The sequence below is a fragment of the Lynx canadensis genome, chromosome B1 (assembly GCF_007474595.2).
Source record: "Lynx canadensis isolate LIC74 chromosome B1, mLynCan4.pri.v2, whole genome shotgun sequence".
In the NCBI taxonomy this organism is placed as follows: Eukaryota; Metazoa; Chordata; class Mammalia; order Carnivora; family Felidae; genus Lynx; species Lynx canadensis.
The window spans coordinates 160,284,458-160,309,441 of NC_044306.2; the positions used below are offsets into that span (position 1 = coordinate 160,284,458).

The window sequence follows — 24,984 nt, forward strand, 5'->3', positions numbered from 1 at the left end:
AGCAGGTGAACTGTACAACTTAATCATGCCCAAATAGAGGAAGGACTTTATATATTTAAGGATACTTACTTGGCTCTTCATGTAGCTAAAAGAGGCCCTAATAAAAGCACCAGCGTAAACGCTTCATAAGCATTTAACACTCAAAGCCACTCTTTGGATAGTAATTCCATATTTCCTTTTATAGATGAAGAAATATGGTCAGTAAAGTTAAAATGGTTTGCCCATTTATAGTGCTTAGGAAGAGAGGCCCATTGTGAACCCAGCTCTATCTCAAAGGCTGACAGAGTACTTGATACAGTGAGCATCAAAATCCTTTGAAAAGGCAATTTCTTAACACTGAAACTTTCCCTTATTACCAAACACTAGCACATTGTTCTTAGCACCTTCACCAATCTGCCTTTATGGAGCTGAGGAGAGTGCTGTGAAGTACCCTGGCTGGAAGCTCATACTTCTACACTGTAACTACCTACAAATGAGTCAAGCCCTGAGAACTTGGGGAGAAAAAAGATGGCCAACTGGTTAAGTGTAAATGTAGCACATATGTAGACATCCTAACAAGGGTAAGCCTCTGGAAAAGAGGTAGAGGGGCGCCTGGGTGGCGCAGTCGGTTAAGCGTCCGACTTCAGCCAGGTCACGATCTCGCGGTCCGTGAGTTCGAGCCCCGAGTCGGGCTCTGGGCTGATGGCTCAGAGCCTGGAGCCTGTTTCCGGTTCTGTGTCTCCCTCTCTCTCTGCCCCTCCCCCGTTCATGCTCTGTCTCTCTCTGTCCCAAAAATAAATAAACGTTGGAAAAAAAAAAAAAAAAAGGTAGAAAGGGACTGGAGAAAAGACACTTGTAACCACTCTTTCACTCATTAAAGATAACAAACCAAGTCAGACATCAATAGCATTTATATTCAAGATAAATTCCCCACATATCTTTGGTCGGGCAAACTTTCATGCTCCTTGTTCTTGATTCTACCATGCCAATAAAATAAATCTTGCAAATTCATTTTGCTTTTTTGCTGATAGGAGTCTTGCAAAAGAAGTCAGAAGGTGAATCTCTCATCAGTATGAAATGTCCCATTCTTTAGGACTCAATACATTCCGGGTCACTTGCCGTATCAGGACAGAATGCAATCCAGTTGTTTTGATGTTCTGCACAGTTTTCTCCATCTCCCTCTCCCCCTTTTTTTCCACCTCAACAAAAACACATTAAAAGCACATGTTTTTCCATTAACAAAAAAAGCAGACTCTTATTAAGAACATGGCTTATCACTTTCCCTTGAGTTTCATTTTCTTCTCAGAGCTCCGCTAAACACAGTAAAATTCTTAAAATGGTACCCTGGCTGTCAACACTCAGTGTAATTCAACTTATTTTCCCTTCAATGCATCTTTTTAATTATGAGTCAAAATGTACTAACACCAGGCCTGCTACTACTGAGAAAGGATATTGTAAAACCTACTATGAATTGTCTTTAGGTTGTTTCTTCCTGATGACCATCTCTGAGAAAGCACCATTTAGGAAAGATATGCTTTGGACTACTACCCACTGGATTGTTACCCCAAACAGACTGCCATGACCTTTCTACCTACCACGGGCTATCAGACGTGATAGTTTTGGAATTAATATACTTGCAATTACAGCAAAACAAATTTGGTTCTTCAATACTTGATGTACCAATAATAAACAAAGGCATAAAATGCTTTTTAAAACTTTATTTCAACATAACTATGCTTACAGAAATACACTCATATTGGTTAATAGAATGCAATTTAAGTTTAACTTATCCTACACAATTTGGACCAAAAACTTGGTACATGGTTTAAGCATTTAAAAAAAAAAAAAAAAAAAGATTTGCAATCTGGTTTATTTTTCATCTATCATAAATGTATATAAAAGATCCTCCCATCAAATGCTGCTAAAGCAGGCAGCAAGAACCTTGAGAAATTAACCTTTGGTTTGTCTCGGAAAAATAACACGTATTGCACTGTAAAAGTTTATAAAATTGGTGCAACAAAACATTGTTGTAATGTTTCAATGCCAGTTTAAAACGATCAATTAACTAGTGGATGTTGAAAAGGGTGGGGAGAGCCTATGCACACACGTGAAAACGTAAAAGCTATCTGATTTAGTTAATATTGCATGTAGATTGTAAGTCTACACAAACCAAGATTCAGATATTTCTTCAATCTGAATTAACACTATCAGCTCAGTTCATCTGCTGAGGTCAACAAGGAAACTGCACACTAGCTGTTTTTCTGATTTATGCAAAAAAGAAAATTAAGTTTCTTCCCCAGCTTTTCAGTCCAGAACTGATATTATACTACAGGCACGGTATTCCTTCCATTGTCAACATTCACGGGGTGACATGTGATGAGGTCTACTTGGGTTTAAATTTACCTGCATTAGCACTTATATGTAAAATAGTCCCCAAAGTTAAAGACCACATGACCTTAGAAGTGACTCTAAAAAATAAAATGGCCCTTCTTGGAAGACTAGAGCAAAACATCCAACCATAGTTATAAGAAACCTTATCAGAAATGTAGCCCCTTATGAATTACACCTCAATTTAAAAAAGTAGCCCCAAAGAAGCAGCTCTGAAAAGAGGAAAAAATATAACTTAAGATATCTTGAAGACCAATGTGAATATAGGTTCAAAAGATAGATAAAAGAGATACATTTTCATAAGACTACCTAGGATTAGGCTTATAATGTATTCTAGCATTTCAAGTTTATCTCTAGTTACTAAACATCAATTTACAAATAACATGTTCATTTTTATTCCTTTAACAAAAGGGAAAATTCTAGTTTCAATTCTATCCAGTGGAGGGGAAACTGAGAAAACAAAGATTCAAACAGTTCCATGCAAATATCACATTTTTCAAATGGAAGAACTCCCAACTAGACCAGAAGTTCATATTACTAATATATTTTTCATTGAAACAATTTTTAACAAGTACAAATACATGGCATTAAAGTTCAGAACCTAATATAGGCCTGACAATCAAGTCCTTGTTTTCTGGAAGAAAGGCCTCAAGTCCCACTCAATTTCCAGTAACAATGTTTTCACAGATCAATTTAATAATAAGGGGTTTTAATTTCCTTCATATTTTTGTTTTTACCATTCTAGTCTTAAAAACTAGGTAAGAAAATTAGTCCAATTCCCTAGAAGTCTAATTGTTTTCTTTTGTAGCATGAAAGAATCCACAAAACTTTCCCCAAACTGATTCCCAATCTCCAATCTGTACTTAACATGAGTCTTTTCATATATAATGTAAAAGGTAACTTACATAAAATGTACCCATGAACATTAAAACTAGTTGTTAGAAAGATTTAACTAGCTTTATAATTTAAGTTTTAAAACATAAATATTTGCAGCTTGATCTTCTGTTGACAATGATTGTCGGAGCCATGAATTCACCTAGAATTCAACATCATTTACAAATTCCCATTCATGCACACAAAACACACACCATTAACACACAACTTACTCCTCATGTCTTGAGAGAATCTTCTCTTCTTTAAATCTTTGGCCTCCCAGTCAATTCCGAGTTCAAATGTCTTTTAACTCAAACTTCACTCAGATTTTTAACAAGTTTTCCACCCACACTTCATCAATGCTTTTCCTAATCTTTCATGTTGCATTGCCAAACTCTGAAACCTGCCTCAAAGAGATCATCAGATAAAAGAAAATAAATGACATAGAAAGTGGTTATTTCAGAACAGAACATGGGAGGATCAGCACTGTTCAAGATTCCCTATTGGGATCACACTTTTACTGTAATGAATAATTGCTATCAGCAAGAAAAATCCAATGTTGGATTCTTTCATATTCTTTGGCAACTGGCCAAAGAACCTACCAAAAAAGTTTGGGAGTACACTCTTTCTTCATACAAAGTGCCCCCATGGGAACACCAGGATAGCTGCAATTCATTTGAGGCCTCACCTGTAGAAAGAGGCTGTCAGAGACAGCCAGGACACCCACTAGTTTGTGGAGATCCCTGAGAAAGTGTGATTTTTAAAATCTGGACTGTACTTAAGTTTCACCTGCCTTTTGCACTGTATTCATAGGAAGTAAGTAGCAGCTGGTCTCCCAGCACTCATACTACTTCTCTCCACCTAGGTTTCCTGTGTAATTGCTATGGCTTTGGACTCTCACAACTGATATTCTGTATAACTTGAAAGAGTAATTATGTCTCCTAATTCCAGGTTTGCAGTTTCCAAATATCACTTTCAGTTCTTTATTCAGCCAACTAGCCATATGGACACCAACCATCTATGTAAAAAGGTTTTCCTCAAAGATATGACTTAACACTGAACATTTAGGAAGTAGCTATACTAAAACAAGCCAAAAATTTTCACTTATGGTTGGTTTCTGAGATAAAAATCTGTTCAATATAGAGCCTAGTGGTTTGTTTCTTGTACAGGTCAAAATGAGAGCTGTGAATTCACTACATCCATTTAAAATAAATAACTTATGTGAAATACAGATTCTGGCATAGATAGAAGATGTGAAATTCAAAATCAATGGATTGAACCTGCATGTTTCATTTGCTCACAAATTTGCACACATATTCTGCAAAAAAGACAATTGCAGCAAAGGAAAAGGAAAACTGCCCTTTTGCAAACAAGACTAAAAGCATCCCTCCAAAGAGGACAAAATAAACATGCATATATATGTATAAAGTGTTACTGTTCAACACAAATGCTATTTCTAGAAAAAAATTGAACTGCATAGGTTAAAAAAAAACAACAATGTGCAACATCTTAAGCCATTAAAGCACCAAAAAAAAAAAAACAAAAACAAAAACAAAAAACCCAAAAAACCACACACACCAAAATCATTGTTTTTATGACAATTAACACACACAAATAAGAAATATTGATCAAAATTCAGGAAGTAAATACCTGGACTGATACAATGTCCACTGTTGGGAGAATTTTTCTTCAATTTAAATGTCTCTTCTCATCTCTAAAAAAATTTTAAAGTGCTAACTTTATATAAAGCAGGCAAATTTTTCAAGTAATTTGCTATTTACGTATGCCAATTTTTACAGCGCTAAACCAGGAACTAAGAAAACACTAAAGTGAAACAAGAAGACAGACATGGCGAGAAAAGTGACAAATTACAGCCAGACAAAGCAACGGAATGCTACAATACCACCTTGGCCTTCTCATTTCAATTAAATGTATAAACTAACAGATTTAGGAGTCTGCTGGTTTAGTACACTAACTTCCTTGGATATGCTAAAATTTACCCATCAATAGGTGTACAGAGTCCTAAGGAAAAGAGTGCCACTTAAAAATCAACATTGGACACTAATTAAAGCAATTTAAAAAATAAAACGTTGTCTATAACTATAAATGAATATTAAATGTAATAGATCTTATAAACTAAGAACTGAAGCCTTATCCTACGTTTAATTACTCCTGCCCTTTAGCTGCTTTTTCAAGGAAGTATACATTAACCAAATGGCGATTGAGGTGCTTGCTATAATCTTTTTCCTTTCGAAAAGAACGATCACAGAAGATACAAACAAAATCTCCCTCAGCCACTTTGCCTGCCAAGGCCTCCTTAGCATTTTTCCTGCTGGTTTCTTGTGGAACTGGCCGGGCCCCATTCAATCCAGAATCATCACTACCCTCTGACATGTTGTCACTTAGATCACTTCCATCATGACTATGGATGCCTTCGTCTTCATCCATTTCCTGAGACTCATTTACTGCCGTGGTGACAGGAGGTGATGTCGCAGTAGTTTTGGACACTGCTTCATGGTTTTCTATTGCTAGGGGAAGCAGCAGTGGTGACATTTGTTCTTCAACTGCTGAGTCTTTGCCAGGGGGATTCTCTGTTTTGTTCTCATCAGTGTCCATTTCCATTTCACAAAGCATTGCGCCAGCCTGACACTTACCATCTAAAGTTTCACCCTCTGGCATATTCAAGTTTTGTTCAGAGGATGAAATATTAGCAGATTCATTGATAATAGCAGCAACACCAGCTAGACTTTTATCTGCCTCTTTTACTTCTTTTTGAAGAGGGGCTTCTTTATTTCCTTCGTCTTCGGTGAATAATTTTTGGTCTTTTGACTCCTCTTCTGTTAAGTTTTCCTTTGGCAGTGGTGTTGATGGTGGTAAGAGATCTCTCGCACCCACACTTTCCTTTAGAAGCTGGCTATCTTTAACAGGCACTAAGCCAACTTCAATAAGGACTTGCTCCTTCTGTGCCATTTCACTCTGCGTGTGGGACTTTTCCTTTTTATTATCTTTTCGAGGAGACTTTTTGGGAATTGGTTCCATGTGAAGAGGAGGCTCTGTGGGAGGAAGCTCCGTCTGAACTACCTCCATCTGAGCAGGCCCCACAGAAGGAGGGGACTCTGTCGGAGCAGGCTCTGTGGCAGGAGGCGGCTCCCTCTGACCCATATCCGTCTGAGCAGGCTCTGGGACAGGAGATGGCTCCGTCTGCCCAGGCCCCCTTGGAGAAGGCTCCGTCTGAGCAGGCCCCCTGGGAGAAGGCTCTGTCTGTGCAGGCCCCCTGGGAGAAGGCTCCGTCTGAGCAGGCCCCCGGTGAGCAGGCCCCCTGGGAGAAGGCTCCATCTGCACAGGCCCCCTGGGAGAAGGCTCCGTCTGAGCAGGCCCCCTGGGAGAAGGCTCTGTCTGTGCAGGCCCCCTGGGAGAAGGCTCTGTCTGTGCAGGCCCCCTGGGAGAAGGCTCCGTCTGAGCAGGCCCTTTCTGAGCAACCTCCTTCTGAGCAGGCTTGCTGCTTTTTTTACTTGACTTATTTTTCAGAGTTTTCTTCTTTGTACTTTTTTTCATGCAGGTATTTTGCTTTTTATTCTCCTCTACTTTGTTGTCACCTTTTGGCACTTCCTGATTATTTTTGGATTTGTTTTCTGCCTTCTTTTTCTTTTTTGTCACAGGTTCCTCCTCGTTAACAGGATCTTGTAAGGGATGGGCTTCAGCTTCCATCTTCCTTTTGCCTTTCTTGGTTTTACAGGTTGCTTCTGAATTATTTCCTGTGTGCACATCCATTTCTTTAGTTTCCATTGCTGATTTGCGAGTTCTGGTAGTCACTTGGATTGAAGCATTACTACAAGACTTTTTCTCTTTTGAAACATTATCTTTTTTCTCCACTTTTACAGACTTTTCATTCTTCTTTCCAGCCACATCCCCCTTTATTTTTGTCTGTTCTATTTCTGTTTTCTCATTGGTAATGTTGTTATCAGGCAAGTCAGCCTCTCGCTTTTTGGTTTTCTTTAGTTTCACTTTTGAGACATCCATTGTTTTATTAGGACAAGTAGGATGCTTAGATTTGAAATGATACTGCAGATTACACTTCTTAGAAGCTGCATAGTCGCATACAGGACAATTGAACTGCCGTGGATTCACATGTAGCTCTACATGTTTTTTGAAGTTACTTCTATCTGCTGTTTTGTAGTCACAATGTGGACAGTTAAGAGGTTTAGGCCCATTATGAACCTGTCTTGCATGGCGGGTTACTTCATGTTGATTAGAGGCCACATAACTGCACTGATCACATTTAAATGGCTTCTCACCTGAAGGTAAACAAGAGATGTTAGAGAGGACGGAGATTAAGAAATGAATTCAAGTTTTTATTAAAATATAGGGAATTGGATATATGTTTAAAAAACACACACAAAAACTATTCATTGAAAAGACTGTATCATGCACTTTACATTTACCATATTTATTTGTAGATCTTTTCTCTACCCCTTGACATTAATTCTCACACCAAATGCAGGAACAATGATCTCATTTAAGCATCATCTTCTAAAAAGTTCATGAAGCTAGAGCTCTCAAACACTATACGAGAACAGCAATTCATCAAGAAGTACACAACAATTATTGGCAAAGTTAGTTGGGTTCTGGATGTGAATTTTGGGACAAGGGCACTCAAAGAGAAAAGATAATTTTAAATGTTTTATGTTCAGTTAAAACAAATGTATAATGGAGCAGAATATAAAATTCCCATCCATTTTGAAGATAAATCTTGAGACTTCAAAAGAAAGATCTTACACTCCAGGCTATATTCCCAGATCTTCCCTGTAGAAGTTGTAAAACAAAAGTTTTGGCCTCAGGGAGCAAAAGGCCTTTTCTTTAAATTTAACTCTTTTGTCCATCCCTGCAAAAGTAAAGTTTCACTCAGCAAATTCTTCCAGCCAGAAGTGTTATTTTAAAGCAAAAATATAGTAAAGCCAGAAACCTTTTCTTAATTTTTCCCTACCTTCTTCTAACAAACGAGCAAAGAAACTACATAAATGAGAAAGGGCATACAAATAGATATGGTATGTAAAATAATTGAAGAAAGTCATGATCACAGATCACAGGTACATACAAAACCAAAACCACCCCCACCCCCAAATTAAAGGTGTAAGATTAACACATTCTACCTGAATACATACCCATCTAGATCACACTCTAGTAAATATTACCAAATGGTATCCATACCCCACTGGTCCAATGGAATGCATAGTAGAAAAATGGAAATTGACATTTATGAAAATTCATCTCTCAAACATTATCAAATTCATAGCAAATCTAATTTTTTCATAAAGCAAATTTCTCAGACATTAAGTAAAACCATGGTAAGCTTTACATGATTAAAAAAATGTCTGATGATAAAAATAATCACAAAAACAAAAACTTATCCAGGTATATCAGATTGGCTATATAGCTAATTGGACAACTATTTTCCACATTAGTCCACTAAGAGATTCATAAACAGAGGTTTCTACAACATGCTGCATTACTTGGCCCTTTCTTGTCCTCTCCATAAATGACCTCAGTGGAGATAAACATTTGCTTAACATATATAGACACAGAATGGGGAAAGACAGGTGACATAATGGTTAAGGATTTCTTCTAGAGGGGCACCTGGGTCATTCAGTTGGTTAAGAGTCCACTTTTGACTTCTCAGGTCATGATCTCACAGTTCATGGGATGATGCCCCACACTGGGCACCGCGTTGACAGTGTGGAGCCTGCTTGGGATTCTCTTTCTCCCTCTCTCTCTGCCCCTTCCCCACTCATACTCTCTCAAAATAAATATATAAACTATTAAAAAAAAAGAACTTTTTCTAGAATGAGACTATCTGGGAGATCAAATAAATATGGGCTCTTTTCCAACTCACTGAGATATTAAGCAATGTACTGAAAACTGTAAGGTTCAATGTCCTTATCTGTAAAATACTTTAAGTGCTGTGAGCTATAAATAATTTAATCTATATAAAGAACTTAGTCTGGAGCAAAGAGTCAAGCAGTCCAAATACATTACCTATAAATCATCACTTTCAGAACTGGTAATTTAGTATGGGTAAACAAAAGGCAAGATTCATGTGTTTATCCTGCCTTTCCATTTTTTTAAGTTTATTTATTTATTTTGAGAGAGAAAGAGAGGGAGAGTGAGAGAGTGAGAAAAAGAAAAAGGGAGAGAGAGAAAGAGAGAGAGAGAAAGAGAGAGAGAGAGAGAGAGAGAGAGAGAGAGAGAGAGAGAGAGAATCCCAAGTAGGCCCTGCGCTGTGAGTGCAGAGCCCAACTTGAGGTTCAATCTCACGACCAGGAGATTGACCTGAGCCAAAATCAAGAGTCAGACGCTAAACTGAGTCACCCAGACACCTCTATCTTCTTTTCCATTTAAACCCTACCTCTAATAGCTGATGAATGAAGTTTATCTTTTTATGAAAACATTTGTGCTAACAGAAATATCACCACTGTATAACTCCTAACTAATAAGGGTATTTACATAGCAAGCATCAAAGTGCTAGCCTCTACATATGAAATGGTCAGAGAAAGGGAGTTCATAAAAATCTGTTTAAATTTTGATGGCAAAGTTTACTTGCTCCATTCCTTCCCCTCAGTTTTATTTTCTTGACATTAAATCTTGCTTGTATTAGAAGATTTAGTCATCAAAACTGTATAGTTTATTAGTACCTAGGTAAATATAATTTTTTGCCTTGTATCAATGATTTTAACTTAATTCCTTTCCAATTCTAATAATATTTATGTTTTTCATCTTTATACACGTATCAGACGCCTATTTTATTCTTCCCAAATTAACTTAAAGGTATACAGCAAATTCAAAAGGGGAAAGGTTTTTTTATATGCTTTACATGTTTTTATCAAGAATCTGGAAAGAATAGCAAGGGACCTTTATAACCTTTATTTATTTTTGACAGAGACAGAGTAAGAGCGGGGAAGGAACAGAGAGAGAGGGAGACACAGAATCTGAAGCAGGCTCCAGGCTCTGAGCTGTCAGCACAGAGCCCAATGTGGGGCTTGAACCCACAAACCACTAGTTCATGACCTGAGCCGAAGTCAGATGCTTAACCGAGTCACCCAGGCGCCCCACAAGGGACTTTTAGAGAGTACTGAGACACACAATTGATTACTACCCAGCAATAAAAACAAAGTTCTGATAAAGCAGCATGGGATGAATGTCAAAAACATTTTATAGAAAAATATTACAGTAATCTTTTTGATAGAAGTCAGAGTATCAGTTGGGGATAGACTATGAGGGAGTACTGACTGGAAAGGGTAAGGGGAAAACTTTTCTGAGGGTGTAGAAATGTTTCAGTTCTTCCTCCAGGTGGCAGTCAAACAGGAGAAACCATGTGAAGTCACTGACCTGTACACTTCAGATACATGTATGCATTTTCACATGTGAAAATTGAACCTCAATATAATACTGTTTAAAAATTTATTCTATACACCTGAAATTAACATAACATTATATATCACCTATATTTCAATAAAAAACGTTTACTGACAACAAAACCCCAAACTGCATAGTAAGTTGAATTTGACATGACATGTTAAAATGAGAAAAAAGACAAATATCATATGATTTCACTCATATGTGGAATTTAAGAAATACAACAGAAGAACACAGGGGAAGGGAAGGAAAAATAAGATAAAAAGCAGAGAGGGAGGCAAACCCTAAGACTCTTAAATACAGAGAACAAACTGAGGATTGCTGGTGGGGAGGTGGGTGGGGGATGGGCTAGATAGGTGATGGGCATCAAGGAGGGCACTTGGGATAAGCACTGGGTGTTGTATGTAAGTGATGAATCACTGAGTTCTACTTCTGAAACCAATACTACACTGTATGTTAACTAACTTGAATTTAAATAAATATTTTTTTTTAATGAGGGGAAAAATAAAATAGCAAACAGGGAAAAAGCTTATTCTAGAATTCATGAAGACTGTCAAACCACAATATCTTTCAAATAAGTCCAGCTATTAAAATAGTGCCTCCATAATAATTATCAAATACTTGGTGAAAGGAAAATAAATTTATTGCTGAATAAAATATTTTTCCACCTTAAAAAGAGTAATACATGGAAGTGGAACTTGGTAAGTTGTTAATCTCCTTTAACAAACATCTATTACACTCATTATGGAAAAATATTCAAGATGAACTCCTATGCTAGCAAGACGGGGTACTAGCCAAATATCGTAACAGCATATACAAAACAAACTAGATGTATTTCATCCAGGATGAAATGGTACCATTTCTGAGAATAAGAAAGGGAGAACGTATAATGTCAGTGTAATTAAGACTAGCCAAGTGAAGGATACTTTAATACCATTAGGGAGAAACACCAATAAAATGGAGAATAACACCAGATAAGGTTAGATTAATTTAGTATAACAATTTTTCACCTAATCAACATTTTGATCCTTTCTTACTTTGCCCTAAAAAGACAAACCCTATAGATGAAGCTAAAATGTACCAACTCCACAGAGCCTAATCTCTTCCAAAAATAAGAGACTGAGCACAGTTTTCTTCCCTAAAATACACTCACATGAACAAGGAACAAACATGCCCATGGGGACCTTAAAGTTCAGACTCCAGGCCACAGATGAGGCACCCAAGATATTCACTCCATGCAATCCATTAAAAAGAAAAAACTACCAACCCAATTTGATCTAACATAGCCTTACTTTACTTACAAGTGCTACTGGCAACTTCTATTAAAAGCATTAAAATATAGGATCTGCTGGAAATAACTGCACACTCATACACAAAACAAACTATTTCCTATTTGAGTCTCAAACCATTGGCATCCAATAAAAGACAATATCTGCTCTCTCTATACACTGTGGTTTCAATTTCATTATGCTATAGCTTCTTGAGCCATTTTCTGAGCCATAATTTCTAACACTGATAACTGAAAACGGGAGGGTAGGCAGTTTAAGGCGAAATCTTAGCTCTTCTTCTGATTTAAAGGAATGACAACCTTAGATAAAGCATTTATCTTACACCTGTGTCCTAATCCATAAACTGGGATTAAGTATTTTAGGAGTACTAAGATTAATTTTTCAGTGCCTGGCATGCATATAATAAATAATAGCTACTACTGGGATGCCTGGCTACCTCAGCCAGCAGAGCATGCGGCTCTCGAACTCGGGGTTGTGAGTTTGAGCCCCACATTGAATGTAGAGATTACTTAGAAAAATAAAATCTTAAAAAATAATAATAGTAGTGGGACACCTGGGTGGCTTTATCAGGTAAGCACATGACTTGATTTCAGCTCAGGTCGTGATCTCACAAGTTCATGGGATCTAGCCCTCATGGGGCTATGTGTCAACAACAAGGCATTCTCTCTCCCTCTCTCTCTTAAACATTAAAAAAAATAGTAGCTACGACTCATTAAGAGACTTTTAAAATACTTGCTGTACTATAACAGCGACTAAGGAGTATCATCTTTTTTAACATAGTGAAGAGATTCAAAAGACAACAGCTAACAAACACAAAAATTATTCACACAAAAGTTACTGACTAGTGTAAAACACCAGACACTGAGACAGTGACACAAGTATTATTGACTCAATGAAAAAGATACAAGTTTGTCATCATTCTAATCCAGTGACCCAGCAACACTAATAATGGGTCAACCAGATAGGACTTCAAATGAGACACATTAAGTAGAATTCAAGCATTCAGATTTAATTTCCAGTGTACAATTAATACAAGGCACAGGGTCAAAGGAAAAACTATATGACACCATGAGAAAGCAAATAAGACAAATCCAGAAAGGGGGACATTCTACAGGAAAAATGGCCATATTCTCTCAAAGCGTTAGTTTAGTTTCCCCATTGGTAAAACAGGGACAGTAATAGAACTTATACATGATAGTACAGTTATAAAGACTAAAATGAGGGGTGCTAGGTAGCTCAGTGTCTGACTCGATTTTCCCTCTCACCGTTTATGAGATCAAGCCTTGCATCGATCTTGGGATTCTCTCTCCCTCTCTCTGCCCCTCCCCTACTTGCTCTCGCTCTCAAAATAAATGTTTTTTTAAAAAAAAACTAAGGGGCGCCTGGGTGGCGCAGTCGGTTAAGCGTCCGACTTCAGCCAGGTCACGATCTCGCGGTCCGTGAGTTCGAGCCCCGCGTCAGGCTCTGGGCTGATGGCTCAGAGCCTGGAGCCTGCTTCCGAGTCTGTGTCTCCCTCTCTCTCTCTGCCCCTCACCCGTTCATGCTCTGTCTCTCTCTGTCCCAAAAACAAATAAACGTTGAAAAAAAAAAATTAAAAAAAAAAAATAAAAAAACTAAAATGAGTTAACTCATACAAAATTCTTAAATGTTTTATTTAAAGGCTAGATCACATCTATCAAAAGAACATGATGCCTACCCTCAACAAAGCCTGAGAGAGCATCCAAACTACCCTTAGAAAATGAAACCAGGGCGTACCCCAAAGCAATAAAATCAGGTTTCTGGTTAAGTGACTCAACTAATAGCTTAGGAGATTTAAAAGGAACATTCAAAGTATATTAACATGACAAACCTGTAGGATGAAGAAAAGCTAGCATGCATATTATGTGACCCCTTTGCAGCTGCTCAAGTCAGAATCTGTAATCAAGTGTTACTCACTGACTTAAAATAGTGATATCCGAGAGAAATAAAATGCAAGCAATATATGTAATTTTAAATTTTATAGTAGTCACATTACAAAAGTAAAAAACAGATAAAATTAACCCAATATAACCAATGTCATGTCAACATGTAATCAGTATTTTAAATTTTTTTTTAAAGTTTTATTTATTTAAGTAATCTCTAAACCCAACATGGGGCTCAAACTCAAGACTCCAAGATCAAGAGTCACATGCTCTTCTAACTGAGCCAGCCAGGCACCCTAAAGTAGATATTTTACATGCTTTTATTTAGTTTGAATTCATCTATGTATTGTATACATTTCAATTCAAACTAGCTACATTTCACAAGCTCAACAACCACATAAGGCTGGTGGCTATCCAGACAGCACAAATTTAAGGCAATTAATCATTAAAGGGAGATGGGCCTATGTATACTTTTGTTAACAGGAAGATTTTAGCATAGTTTCCCCATAGGGGTATATATTCTAAATTTGGAAGTAGGGTATTCTGATCAGATGTGGTAGTTCACCAAGGATCAACTGTAGCCAAAATGAATTAACCATTCAAGACCACCTAAGCTAACATTTACTTTTTAATTTTGCCATCTACCTATCTTGATAATGGAGACCAATTCTGGTTGGTGAACATGATTATTTCAGTCACCAGAGTGGACAAATCTACTGCATTTATAGTCCTGCATTTTATCTATTACAGATTAATAAACTGAGAACCTGGATTATCTATTTTAGTCCTGCATTTTATCTATTATAAATTAATTAATTGAGATCCTGGATTATCCATTATTCTTTAAAGTTTGGCTTTTGTAAATCAGCCCACAGAAGCCCTATCAGCTCTCAAAAGAGGACAAACCCACAGTTCAGGACTGAAGTTAAGAAGGAATCCTTGTAACCTGAAAACCACACACTATGAAATTTGGTGTTATATTGTGTTGGGGTGGGAGAGAGGGTTAGAAGGTAGGGGTTGTATCATAGCCTTAGTCTATGCTAGTAGTTCAAGTTTTATTAGTCATATTAAGTTGAAGATCTGGTGAATATTAAGGACCCTCTGCCCAGAAAAGGTGCATGCATGCATTTACATTCAGTTTCAAGAGTTCCACCTATGGATTCCTTATTAAGAATCTACATTTAAATACAGCTCCACATGAATATAACACCAATTTTTCACTCTAATTTCGAATTATTAAAAAGAAATCATAAACTGCTTTTATTTTAAAAATAAATCAATCATAAATAATGACCCAGTTCCAGGTCTAGAACTTCCTTATCATGACAAATTGTTTACTAAAAATCATAGAAGAGTTCCCATTTCTCACCAACCTGAATGAGTACGCATATGTCTAGTTAGATGAGTCTTCTGAGAACTTGAGTAAGGACAAAGTTCACATTTATATGGGCGTTCTCCTGCAAGAATATAATAATTAGGGTTAAATACGGTAAATAAGGCAAATACAATTCTAACAATATAGACAATATACATACAGTACTGAGCTTTTTTTTTTTTTAAAGTTTATTTATTGAGGGGGGGTGGGGATGAATCCTAAGCAGGCTCTGCACTGGGCTCCATAACCCCAATGCATGCTTCGATCATGACACTTAATACCTTGTATTTATAAGTCTCTTTATTTTCTTTCTTAAACCAGCTCCGTGAAAAAAGATAATGAAAGTAACCTTTGTTGAGCACTTACTATGTACCAGGCATATTCTAAACACTTTTTCTCTCTGCAACAACCTTATGATGTAGGTACTCCCCGTTACACACATGAAGAAACTGAAGGGCACCTGGGTGGCTCAGTCAGTAAGTGTTCGACTTCAGACATCTCACAGTTCCTGAGTTTGAGCCCCACATCAGTCTCTCTGCTGTCAGCACAGAGCCCACTTCAGATCCTTTGATCCCTTCTCTGCCCCTCCCCTGTTCACACTCTCTCTCAAAATAAATAAACAAAAAAAAAAAAAAAAAAAAAACACCTTTAAAAAAATATTGAGCGTATTCCTGTAAAGATACATAAATGACAAGTAAGTATATGAAAAGATGCACACTATCTTTACCAATGACAGAAATGCAAATCAAAACCACAATGAGATGGAAGATTTCATACCCACAAGGATGGCTGTAATCAAAACGACAGATGTTATCAAGTATTGGTTAGGATATGGAAAAATTGGAATACTCATACACTGCTGGTGAGATTGTAAAATAGTGCAGCCACTTTGGAAAACAGTTTGGCAGCTCCTCAAAACCATATGGCCTAGCAACTCCACTACCAGGTATACACAGATGACCCTTGAACAACATGGGCTTGAATTGTGCAGGTCCACTTATACGTGCTTTTTTTTCCCCAATAAATACAGTACAGTAGTGTAAATTTATTTTCTCCTCCTCATAGATTTTCTTAACATGTTTTCTCTAGCTTACTTTATTATAATACAGTATGTAACACATACACAAAATATGTGTTAATCGACTGTTTATGTTATTGGCAAGGAGTCTGGTCAACAGTAGGCTACTAGTGGTTAAGTTTTGGGGGAGTCAAAAGGTATATGCAGATTTTTGACTACGTCGGGGTTGGTGCCCCTAATCCCTGCATTGTTCAAGGGTTAACTGTACATACCCAAGAGAAATAAAAACTTATGTCCACAAAAACTTGTAAATGAATGCTCATAGAATTATTCACAAAAGCAAAAAAACAGAAACAATCCAAATATTTTTTTTTAATTTTTTTTGATGTTTATTTTTGAGACAGAGAGACACTGCATGGGCGGGGGAGGGGCAGAGAGAGAGGGAGACACAGAATCCGAAACAGGCTCCAGGCTCTGAGCTGTCAGCACAGAGCCTGATGTGATACCACAAGCCGTGATATCATGACCTGAGCCTAAGTTGTACACTTAACCAACTGAGCCACCCAGGTGCCCCAACAATCCAAATATTCTAACTGATGAATGGATAAACTAAATGTTGTATATCCCTCCAAGAGAATATTATTTGGCAATAAAAGGAAAACAAGTACTGTGTATACAACATGGATGGACCTTGAAAACATTATGCTAAGTGAAAGAAGGTAGTCACAAAGGACCATATACTAACTGTATGATTCTACTTATGTGAACCATCCAGAATGGGCCAATCCATAGTTAGCTGTATGGTAATGTAAAATGTATCTCCATCAAGCTATTACCAAAAAAAGTTAATGGAAGAAAAATTAAATACCATTATAGATTAACATAAAGGATCAATTAAGAATTTATTTTAAATTCCTTATAACAGAATAGATTGCTTCTATCTGCTCAATTCTACAAAATACACATAACTACTCTAGAAAACTTAGTGATTTTTCAGTCACAAATAAAGGTTAAAATGTCATCTTTTAAAGTAAAATTTGTGAACTGGTTAAATATCAACACAAAATTAAAAATCATCTGACTGAAGACCCAAATAAAAATAATCCTCAGCCCACCACCATGATAATTAACCATAAAAAGAGAATCAAACTTTGATTCTTAGTTGTATCTAACCTTGGGCACATTACTTCACAGTTACCTCTCAGTAAACATGGACTATTATAACTTATCTTGTATTCCTCAATAGACTGTTCTGAAGATTAGCATAAGTACCTAATACTGGGCACTCAATAAAGAACAGAAGAAACCTATTAAGTGAATCTGAAAACTAGACTACTTAGGTGAGAAGTGATTCTATCGTTTTTTAACTCTTCAGCACTAAATGAATTTATTTTTCCATAAATACATACAATCTTCAGAACCATGCATTTAACACCAGATACTCAGACTTTATATAATCAAAATATTATCCTCCAATGTATACACTACCAAACTGTTTTAAAATGCTTTTAAAAAAATCATAAATAAGGTGACATTAAGGAGAAAAGAATCTTTTCAAAAAGCATTGAGACCACACAAGTTTAACGCTAAAATGTGAAATGAGAGATACATACAACCAATGTTAGCCTTCTGTGGAAATAATCAACCTTAAATTAATGTGGAAAAAAAGGTGTGGGTGGTACACTTCAGTATACAAAATATACCCTTAAAAAGGAGCAGCTGGGCCACTCGGTTGGTTAAGCCTCCGATTCTTGATTTCAGCTCAGGTCATGACCTCTGCCAGCACAGAGCCTGCTTGGGATTGTCTCTCTCTGCCACTGACACACACACATGCACGCGCTCTCTCTCAAAATAAATAAACATTAAAAAAAAAATTAGTCACCTAGACTGCAATTAGATTAAAATAAAACACTACACAAAAAAATTAAGAAATGGCAAAGAGTTGTTTAAAAAAAGCACTTTACATGGGGCACCTGGGTGGTTCAGTAGGGTTAAGCGTCCAACTTGGGCTCAGGTCATGATCTCATGGTTTGTGAGTTCAAGCCCGGCATAGGGCTCTGTGCTGACAGCTCAGAGCCTGGAGCCTGCTTCAGATTTTGTATCTCCTCCAGTCTCTTCCCCTCCCTTGCTCATGCTCTGTCTCTGTCTCTCAACAATAAATAAATGTTAAAAAAAAAAATTTTTTTTTTAAACACTTTACAAAAAACTTGGAAATACACACAAAATACTGAATACTGAAACACTTTTCCAGTTTTCTCCATTTTCTTTTTGGTTCTAAAAATATTCTTAAATTGACAAATTTAAATTTAAATTTATTGTTGAAAACATTTTTAGCTTTTTAGGAAATATATGAATTAGCAAAATACAACTGACCAAAAAAAATCCCAGTGTATCAAGACAAAAGCACTGGGGTGCTGATATGGCGATCAGGAGTACACATATTTGTAAAAGTTCATCATCAGTTATACCTCAATTAAAACAGTTCATCAAAGTGTACAGATTAAAGTCATGCCATGGTTACTACCTGAAAGCTCTACAGATCACAGCCAATCTAAATTAAGCCCTAAGGTTCTCAAAATATTATTAAATGAATATCAAGTACTTATGGCTGAAGTATATATGCTAGCTGGAATTTAAGACATTGTAGATGAGGCTAGTCTGTTTAATTCAAACTATTAAGTACTTAATGGGGTAGAAGTTCCAAGTAACTTTCATTTCCTATGCCACGTAATTTTATAATGTTTGAACTTTTTCAATTCTGAAATTAAAATGGTTTCAAAGTATAGAGATAGTCAAAGGTTACAACAAATTCCAAAAGATCTACAAATTCTCTTATTTGACTAGATTTTAAAGCTTTAAATTCAGTAGCTATCTCCTGGGGCTTAGAAATCTTGCTGCAGACATCCTTCTTGTAATAGAATTTCACCTGCAAGTTTTATTAAGTCTACCACTTCAGTAAAGCACTATCGATTCCTTCTCCCTACTGTGTGCCCTGTTCTACCTGTGGGATTCAGTCCTGCAGAGTGATAACTCTTGCAAAAGGGACCTGATGCAAACAGCATCCCACCAACCCCTTTTCATTTGTGATCCCAGAGTACCATACTAGATTATCCTATCCATTTTGTTCAGACCACTAATCAGTCCTCAAAGGTACCAATTCTTAGCAAAAAATGTAACGTGAGAAAATTAAGTCCCAATAATTTACAAACATTTTCTTAAAAAATGAGACTTCAGACAGCCAGGGTGCCTCAGTCAGTTCAGCAACCCACTCTTGATTTCGGCTTAGGTTATGATCCCAGGGTCATGGGACATAGCTCACGTTGGGCTCAGCATGGAATCTGCCTAAAATTCTTCTCTTTCTTTCTGTCTCTCTCCCCCCTCCCCCTCCACTCACACATCCTCTCTCTCTAAAATATTTTTTTAAAAAAGAGAGAGAGACACACCCCTTAGGGCGCCTAGCTGGCTCACTTGGTGAGGCATGCAATTCTTGATTTCAGGATCATGAGTTCCAGATCCACACTGGGCCTACAACTTACTTTAAAAAAAAAAAAAGAGAGAGAGACAGAAAGACCCTTTACACAGATTTATAAATCAATTCAAAAGTGAATGATTACGGGGTGTTGGGGAGAAACGGGGAGCAACCACTAATAGGGTTTCTTTTTGGGGTGAAGATGTCCTAAAAACTGGTGATGGTTACACAGCTTTTGTGAATATACTAAAACCAATGAATTGTAACTTTAAACAGATAATTCCATTGTAGTGAACTATATCTCAATAAAGCTGATATTAAAAATTGCCAACTGTGATAAAATATTGGTAACTGTTGAATACAGATAATAATGGGTATAAGTTCATATTCTCTTTGGGATATTTGAAAATTTTCGTATTTTTAAGATTGTTCCATTTTTTTTTTGATAGAGTACACTTACAAACTAGAAAGGTCCTCTTACCTGTATGAGTTCAAACATGCTGAACAGTATTATTTTTTGTCTGAAAAATAGCTGCATTTTCCACATGTGTGTTTGCTTTCTTCTAATGAATTCAAGTGTGGTAATCCCACCAATCTTTCAAAAACTAACTTCTCACATTCCTATGTTTTGGGGACAAGTTAAGTTGTTCTATGTAGGAATTGAATACCACAAAACAAATTTTTTAAAAAAGTTGAAGGCTAGGGCACCTGGGTGACTCAGTCGGTTAAGCGTCCTACTTCAACCTAGGTCATGATTTCACAGTTTGTGGGTTTGAGCCCCGTGTTGGGCTCCACGCAACAGCTCAGAACCTGGAGACTGCTTTGGATTCTGTGTCTCCCTCTCTCTCTGGCTCTCCCTAGCTCATGCTGTCTCTGTCTCTCTCAAAAATAAATATTAAAAAAATAAACAAATAAAAAGCTTGTTTCTGTTAAACGGATCTATGCAAGGGTTAATCATTGAGTTTTCCTTTTTGTCTAAGTCCTCAATTCCTTCGGGAAACTATACTGCATCTTAGATGTATTCACTATCAACTAAATACATCTTCTAAAAAAATAGTAGTCTAATTTAGCTAAATGATCAATCCCAAGTTGTTAGAATACGAATTTTAGCAATAACACTGATAATAGTTATCTTGCCCATTCTTTCAAATAAGTGTTTCTTCACTTGTCTTCCAGTCCCATATAGTTACCCCCATGGAGAGAGTAACTGAAGCACAAAAAGGTTAAATGACTTATCCAAGGTCAAAAAGACAGCAAATAACTGAACCAGGACTTGAAAACAGAATCCCCCTTCTGCAGTACTACTTTTAACTATTTACTGAATTGACTATCAGAAGTGAGTTGAACTTATGGACTACAAAGGTACTCTTACCTGTATGAGTTCGAACATGTTGAACGTAATTATTTTTTCTGTCTGAAAAATAGTTGCATTTTCCACATGTGTATACTTTCCTTGGAAAATGGTTTCTCAAGTGTTTCCTCCAGTGATATTCGCTTACTGTGGTGTATGTGCAAATGATGCACTTGTAAACTCGCTCATTATCCCCAGCTCTGGTGTGGTGTTTCAGGTGAGCAGTATAGTGATCATATCGATTGGTATTGTAGCCACAGCGGTCACAGCGAATGGGGCCCTTGGAGAAATCTCCCTCTTCTGTGGTAGAAGACCCAGATTCTCTGGCTTTTGCTTGCTTCTCTGCACTTTCTTCCACAAAAAATTTCTTGGCACTATGAACTCTGATGTGATGCACAAACTGTTCTTCAGATTCTGCTTCATACTGGCATGGTTTACAGCGAAAGGGTTTGCTCTTCAAGTTCTTGCATTTGTCCTCTGCTCCTGATGTTTCAGGAGGAAGATCTTTATTTGAGCTATAAATTTCTGGGGCAGCTGATACCTCAAACACAGGCTGTGGTTCTACAACACTCAGTTCCAAACTTTCCAGTTCCATGTTTTCCAGTCCACTGGGTTCACCTTTTATTTCAGCAGACTCCTCAAGTCCTTCTCCATCACTATCTGAAAAATTGTTATCTCCAACAGGCATCAATTCTGCCATCTGTCTTTCTTCACCAACCAGGTAATCACAGCAGCTGCCATTTACTTCCCCAGTTAAGGCCACATTTGCCAACATGATAAGCTGAGGCGCAGCCAGTTCAGCTTTGGAGAGGTCATGCAAGTCATACATGTCGTTAGGCAAAGCCATGCCAATATTGCCACTGCTGGTGAACAGCCCTCCTCCTCCAGAAGACTGCCCCATTACCTGGGTGGCCATGACTGTATTCTGAATTCAAAATAAAACAAAAACCACAAAGTACCAGTTTAAACACAACATCCAAAATATCGCTATACTTCTTCATGTCTTAAAAAAATTTTCTCAAATATAATCTTTAAATTCAATGAGGTTCATTAATTGCTAAAATTAAGGCTTTAAAATATTTTTGTAATTCCAAATTTTCTTTATTGCAATCATCAAAAAAATTTCTCTTATCCCAGCAAAAAATTCTATCAATTGTTTGACATAACTCATCCATCAACTTGGCCTACCCAGTGGCATGCCTTCCCTCAAATGCTTTTCATTTTTCTGGTGAAAAAAAATAACTTCATCTTTAACATGAACTAAAATTATATTTAAATTCAACACATGAATAGTTAATTGCTGTCCTCCCAATTTCCCCTTCAACGGTTTACTTGTCTAAATCAGAAAAGGGAGAAATCAAAAAGCCATACTATGCATTTATTAAGTACAAACATGTCTGGAAAGTAGAAGCCTATAGTAATTGGTCAACTGAATTGACTTTCAGATGAACTTAACTAACTCCAGAAGAATAAACTACTGTAAAAAAGTAACAGTTTATTTTTAATGACTAGACCTGTTTAAAAGGGAAAAACAACAAAAAACAAAAACAAAAACAACTGTAGACCTTTTCTCCTATGAAAAAAGGAAGCTCCCTGTATTCAAAACTTCACAAATGAAAATAAAGAAACTTTCGGTCCCGCTAATAATCGTACAACTCAACCGGACAATCAGCGACTTTCTCGCATTGTGCTTGACTTGGCCTACTTGCTTAGTGGAAGCCATTACAAGATCACCTTCTTGAAAACATGTTGGGCTTTTAAAATCGCCTTAACCACATTACTTTCCAATCTAAAACGTGGTATTCTCAAATTGAGTGCTGCCTTGCAAATTAAAAAAAAGTAAAGTGACAAGCACTCAAAAAATAAAACCAAACCCCAATACAAAAAGTAATCCGTTTCATCCAGGTGCATAAACACAAACCAACGTACCGAAAGTTGGAATCAAATGCCATCACAGAAAGCAAACTGAGGGCAAAAGCTGCCCCAGGGCTTAACAGCCTAGGCTACTTGGCAATTTACCCAAAATCGAGTTTTCTAATACCCCCCTGAACCCTAACTACCATCCCTAAAGGAATTTTAACGTTCGTCAGGAAGGCCGTCTAAGCACAGCCCGAAAACCCAACGTGTTGCACGAATTCCTATGTGTGGCTGCCACCAGCGCCTGCCTCGGCGGCGGCATTCCTGACTGAAATAGGCATTCGGCCATTTTCTCAAAATACCAAACACAAAGCAGCTCTTTGCAAACTCGGGCGCTCTCGCTTCCTCTCGGCTGGGCCCGCTCACTGCACACATTTACACACCAACTCGCGGGAGTTGCCCCAACACTCGTCCTGAAGCTTTTCCTGAGCTCCCCAACACTAAGAAAGGCAAGGTGGTCAAACTCGGGGCGCCGCTGGGCCAGACCAAATCTTCCCCATTCGGGATTGTCCCCTCCCCGGCCTGCGGGCCCCGAGTCTTGGGTAGAGGGAAGAAAGTTACCGCGTTGCCGGCGTCCCGGCTCCTCTCACGGCCCCTGGACTCGCCCTCCGCCGAGGGCCCGGGAGGCTCCGCGGGCGCCCTCCGGAGGCGTCGGGCCCCAAGCGCCGGAGGGGGGCCCCACGCGCGCTGGCCGCCTCCCCCGCGCCCCGGAAGTTTGCGAACTCACTCCGCCACAGCGCCCCGCGGGACGCGCGCCCCAACCCCGCCAGCTCGCGCGCCTAGGTGGCCGGGTGCGGAGGGCCGCGGCGGCGGGGCGGCCCGAGAGCAGAAATCGCTGTCCAGCCCCATTGGCGGAACCGCCCGGGCCGCGGGGCTGACTCAACCCGCCCGGCCGCACTCAACGGCGCCTTCCGGCGAAAGGGAGAGGCCAGAGAGGGAGGGGGACGGGAGGGCCGCGGGCCGACGAGGGGCTGCGGCGGGACCTGGGAGCAGGAGGACGGGGAGGAAGTTTCAGGACCAGGGCCTCAAGCAGCTCCGCTCCTTGGCCTCAGGACTCGACTCGAGGGGCGCCCGGGCCCGCGCGGAGGCGGCGGCCTGGCCTCGATTGGGGAGGGGGTTCTGGCTCCGCGCCGCTCCCCATGGACGCCCCCGGCCCAGCCCCGAGGCCGCGCCGGTGTAACCCGATCCCGCTCGGCCGCCCGCCCCCGCCCGGCGCGGCGGCCGCCGCCGGAGCCACAGTATCTGCAAATCAGCCCTGGACAGCGCCTCGCTCCGCGTCCTTCCGCGCCCTCCCCCTGCTGCTGCCGCCGCCACCGCCGCCGTCGCCCGGCCGGCCCTCCCCCACTGCGACTGAGCCCCCAGCCCTCCGCCGCGCTTACCGGCCTTCCTAGGGGAGGAGGGGCCGGCGACCCGGAGTCGCCGCTCCTTCTCCGACTACTTTTCTTTGTTGCTGGAGTTTCGGGGGGAGGGGAGTGGGAGGATGGAAAAGTTGGGCGCTGGGGACGTCGAGGCCCGCAAAGGCCCAAGAGAGGGACTACAGAGAGTGCTCAAGCCGCCGGCTCTCGCCACGCCGTCCCGGGCGCCGCCGCCGCCGCCGGGGTCTGTGGCCCGGGGCCTCGGCGGCGCTGGCTCTTCTGCTGCACCGCGAGCTCGCGGGAGCCGCACATTCCAGCACAGGAGGCTGCGCCGCGCACCCAGCCCGCGCCGCCGCCGCCGCCGCCCGCGAGACACGCCCCCTCCACCGCCCGCGCGCGCCCGCGGGACACGCCCACCCCGCCGCCCGCGCGCGTGGCCGCCCGGCGCGCCCCGCCCCTTGGCGAAGGGGGTTGCCCTGGGCCGTGGCTGGGCTGTGGGCGCGCCTAGGGGGAGCCGCACCTAATCCTCCCGACCCCTCACTCTTGTCCTTAGGTCAAAAAAGAGGCGAGCCCCGCTCCCTTTCTTGATTTCTTTTGTAAACAAATAACAGAGAAGTTGCCCCCCAGCCTTGCCGCGCCTGGATGAGAATAGAGCTGTT

At 39.5% G+C, this 24,984-nt stretch overlaps 1 protein-coding gene across 2 annotated transcripts; it reads right to left on the bottom strand.

Moving 5' to 3' along the window:
* Positions 1–860: 860 nt before the first annotated feature.
* REST (RE1 silencing transcription factor) lies at positions 861–24,517 on the bottom strand. 2 transcript variants are annotated; one of them, XM_030313805.1, is made up of 4 exons: positions 24,350–24,517; positions 21,075–21,978; positions 15,214–15,297; positions 861–7,535 (listed from the first exon to the last, which is right to left on the bottom strand). In XM_030313805.1, exons 2-4 carry the CDS (start codon positions 21,967–21,969, stop codon positions 5,407–5,409), a joined length of 3,108 nt encoding a protein of 1,035 aa, XP_030169665.1. In that variant the 5' UTR covers positions 21,970–21,978; positions 24,350–24,517; the 3' UTR covers positions 861–5,406. The 2 variants fall into 2 exon arrangements, with proteins under 2 accessions (XP_030169665.1, XP_030169664.1); XM_030313804.1 differs by lacking the exon at positions 24,350–24,517 and adding an exon at positions 23,532–23,612.
* Between the last annotated feature and the right edge of the window lie 467 nt (positions 24,518–24,984).

Excerpts from the sequence above, each read along its gene's own strand:
- REST (XM_030313805.1), bottom strand. The coding sequence starts at position 21,969 with ATGGCCACCCAGGTAATGGGGCAGTCTTCTGGAGGAGGAGGGCTGTTC. Across the intron at positions 15,298-21,074 it reads ACATGTTCGAACTCATACAG|GAGAACGCCCATATAAATGT; the intron begins GTAAGAGTACCT and ends ATATTCTTGCAG. Across the intron at positions 7,536-15,213 it reads ACATATGCGTACTCATTCAG|GTGAGAAGCCATTTAAATGT; the intron begins GTTGGTGAGAAA and ends GTTTACCTTCAG.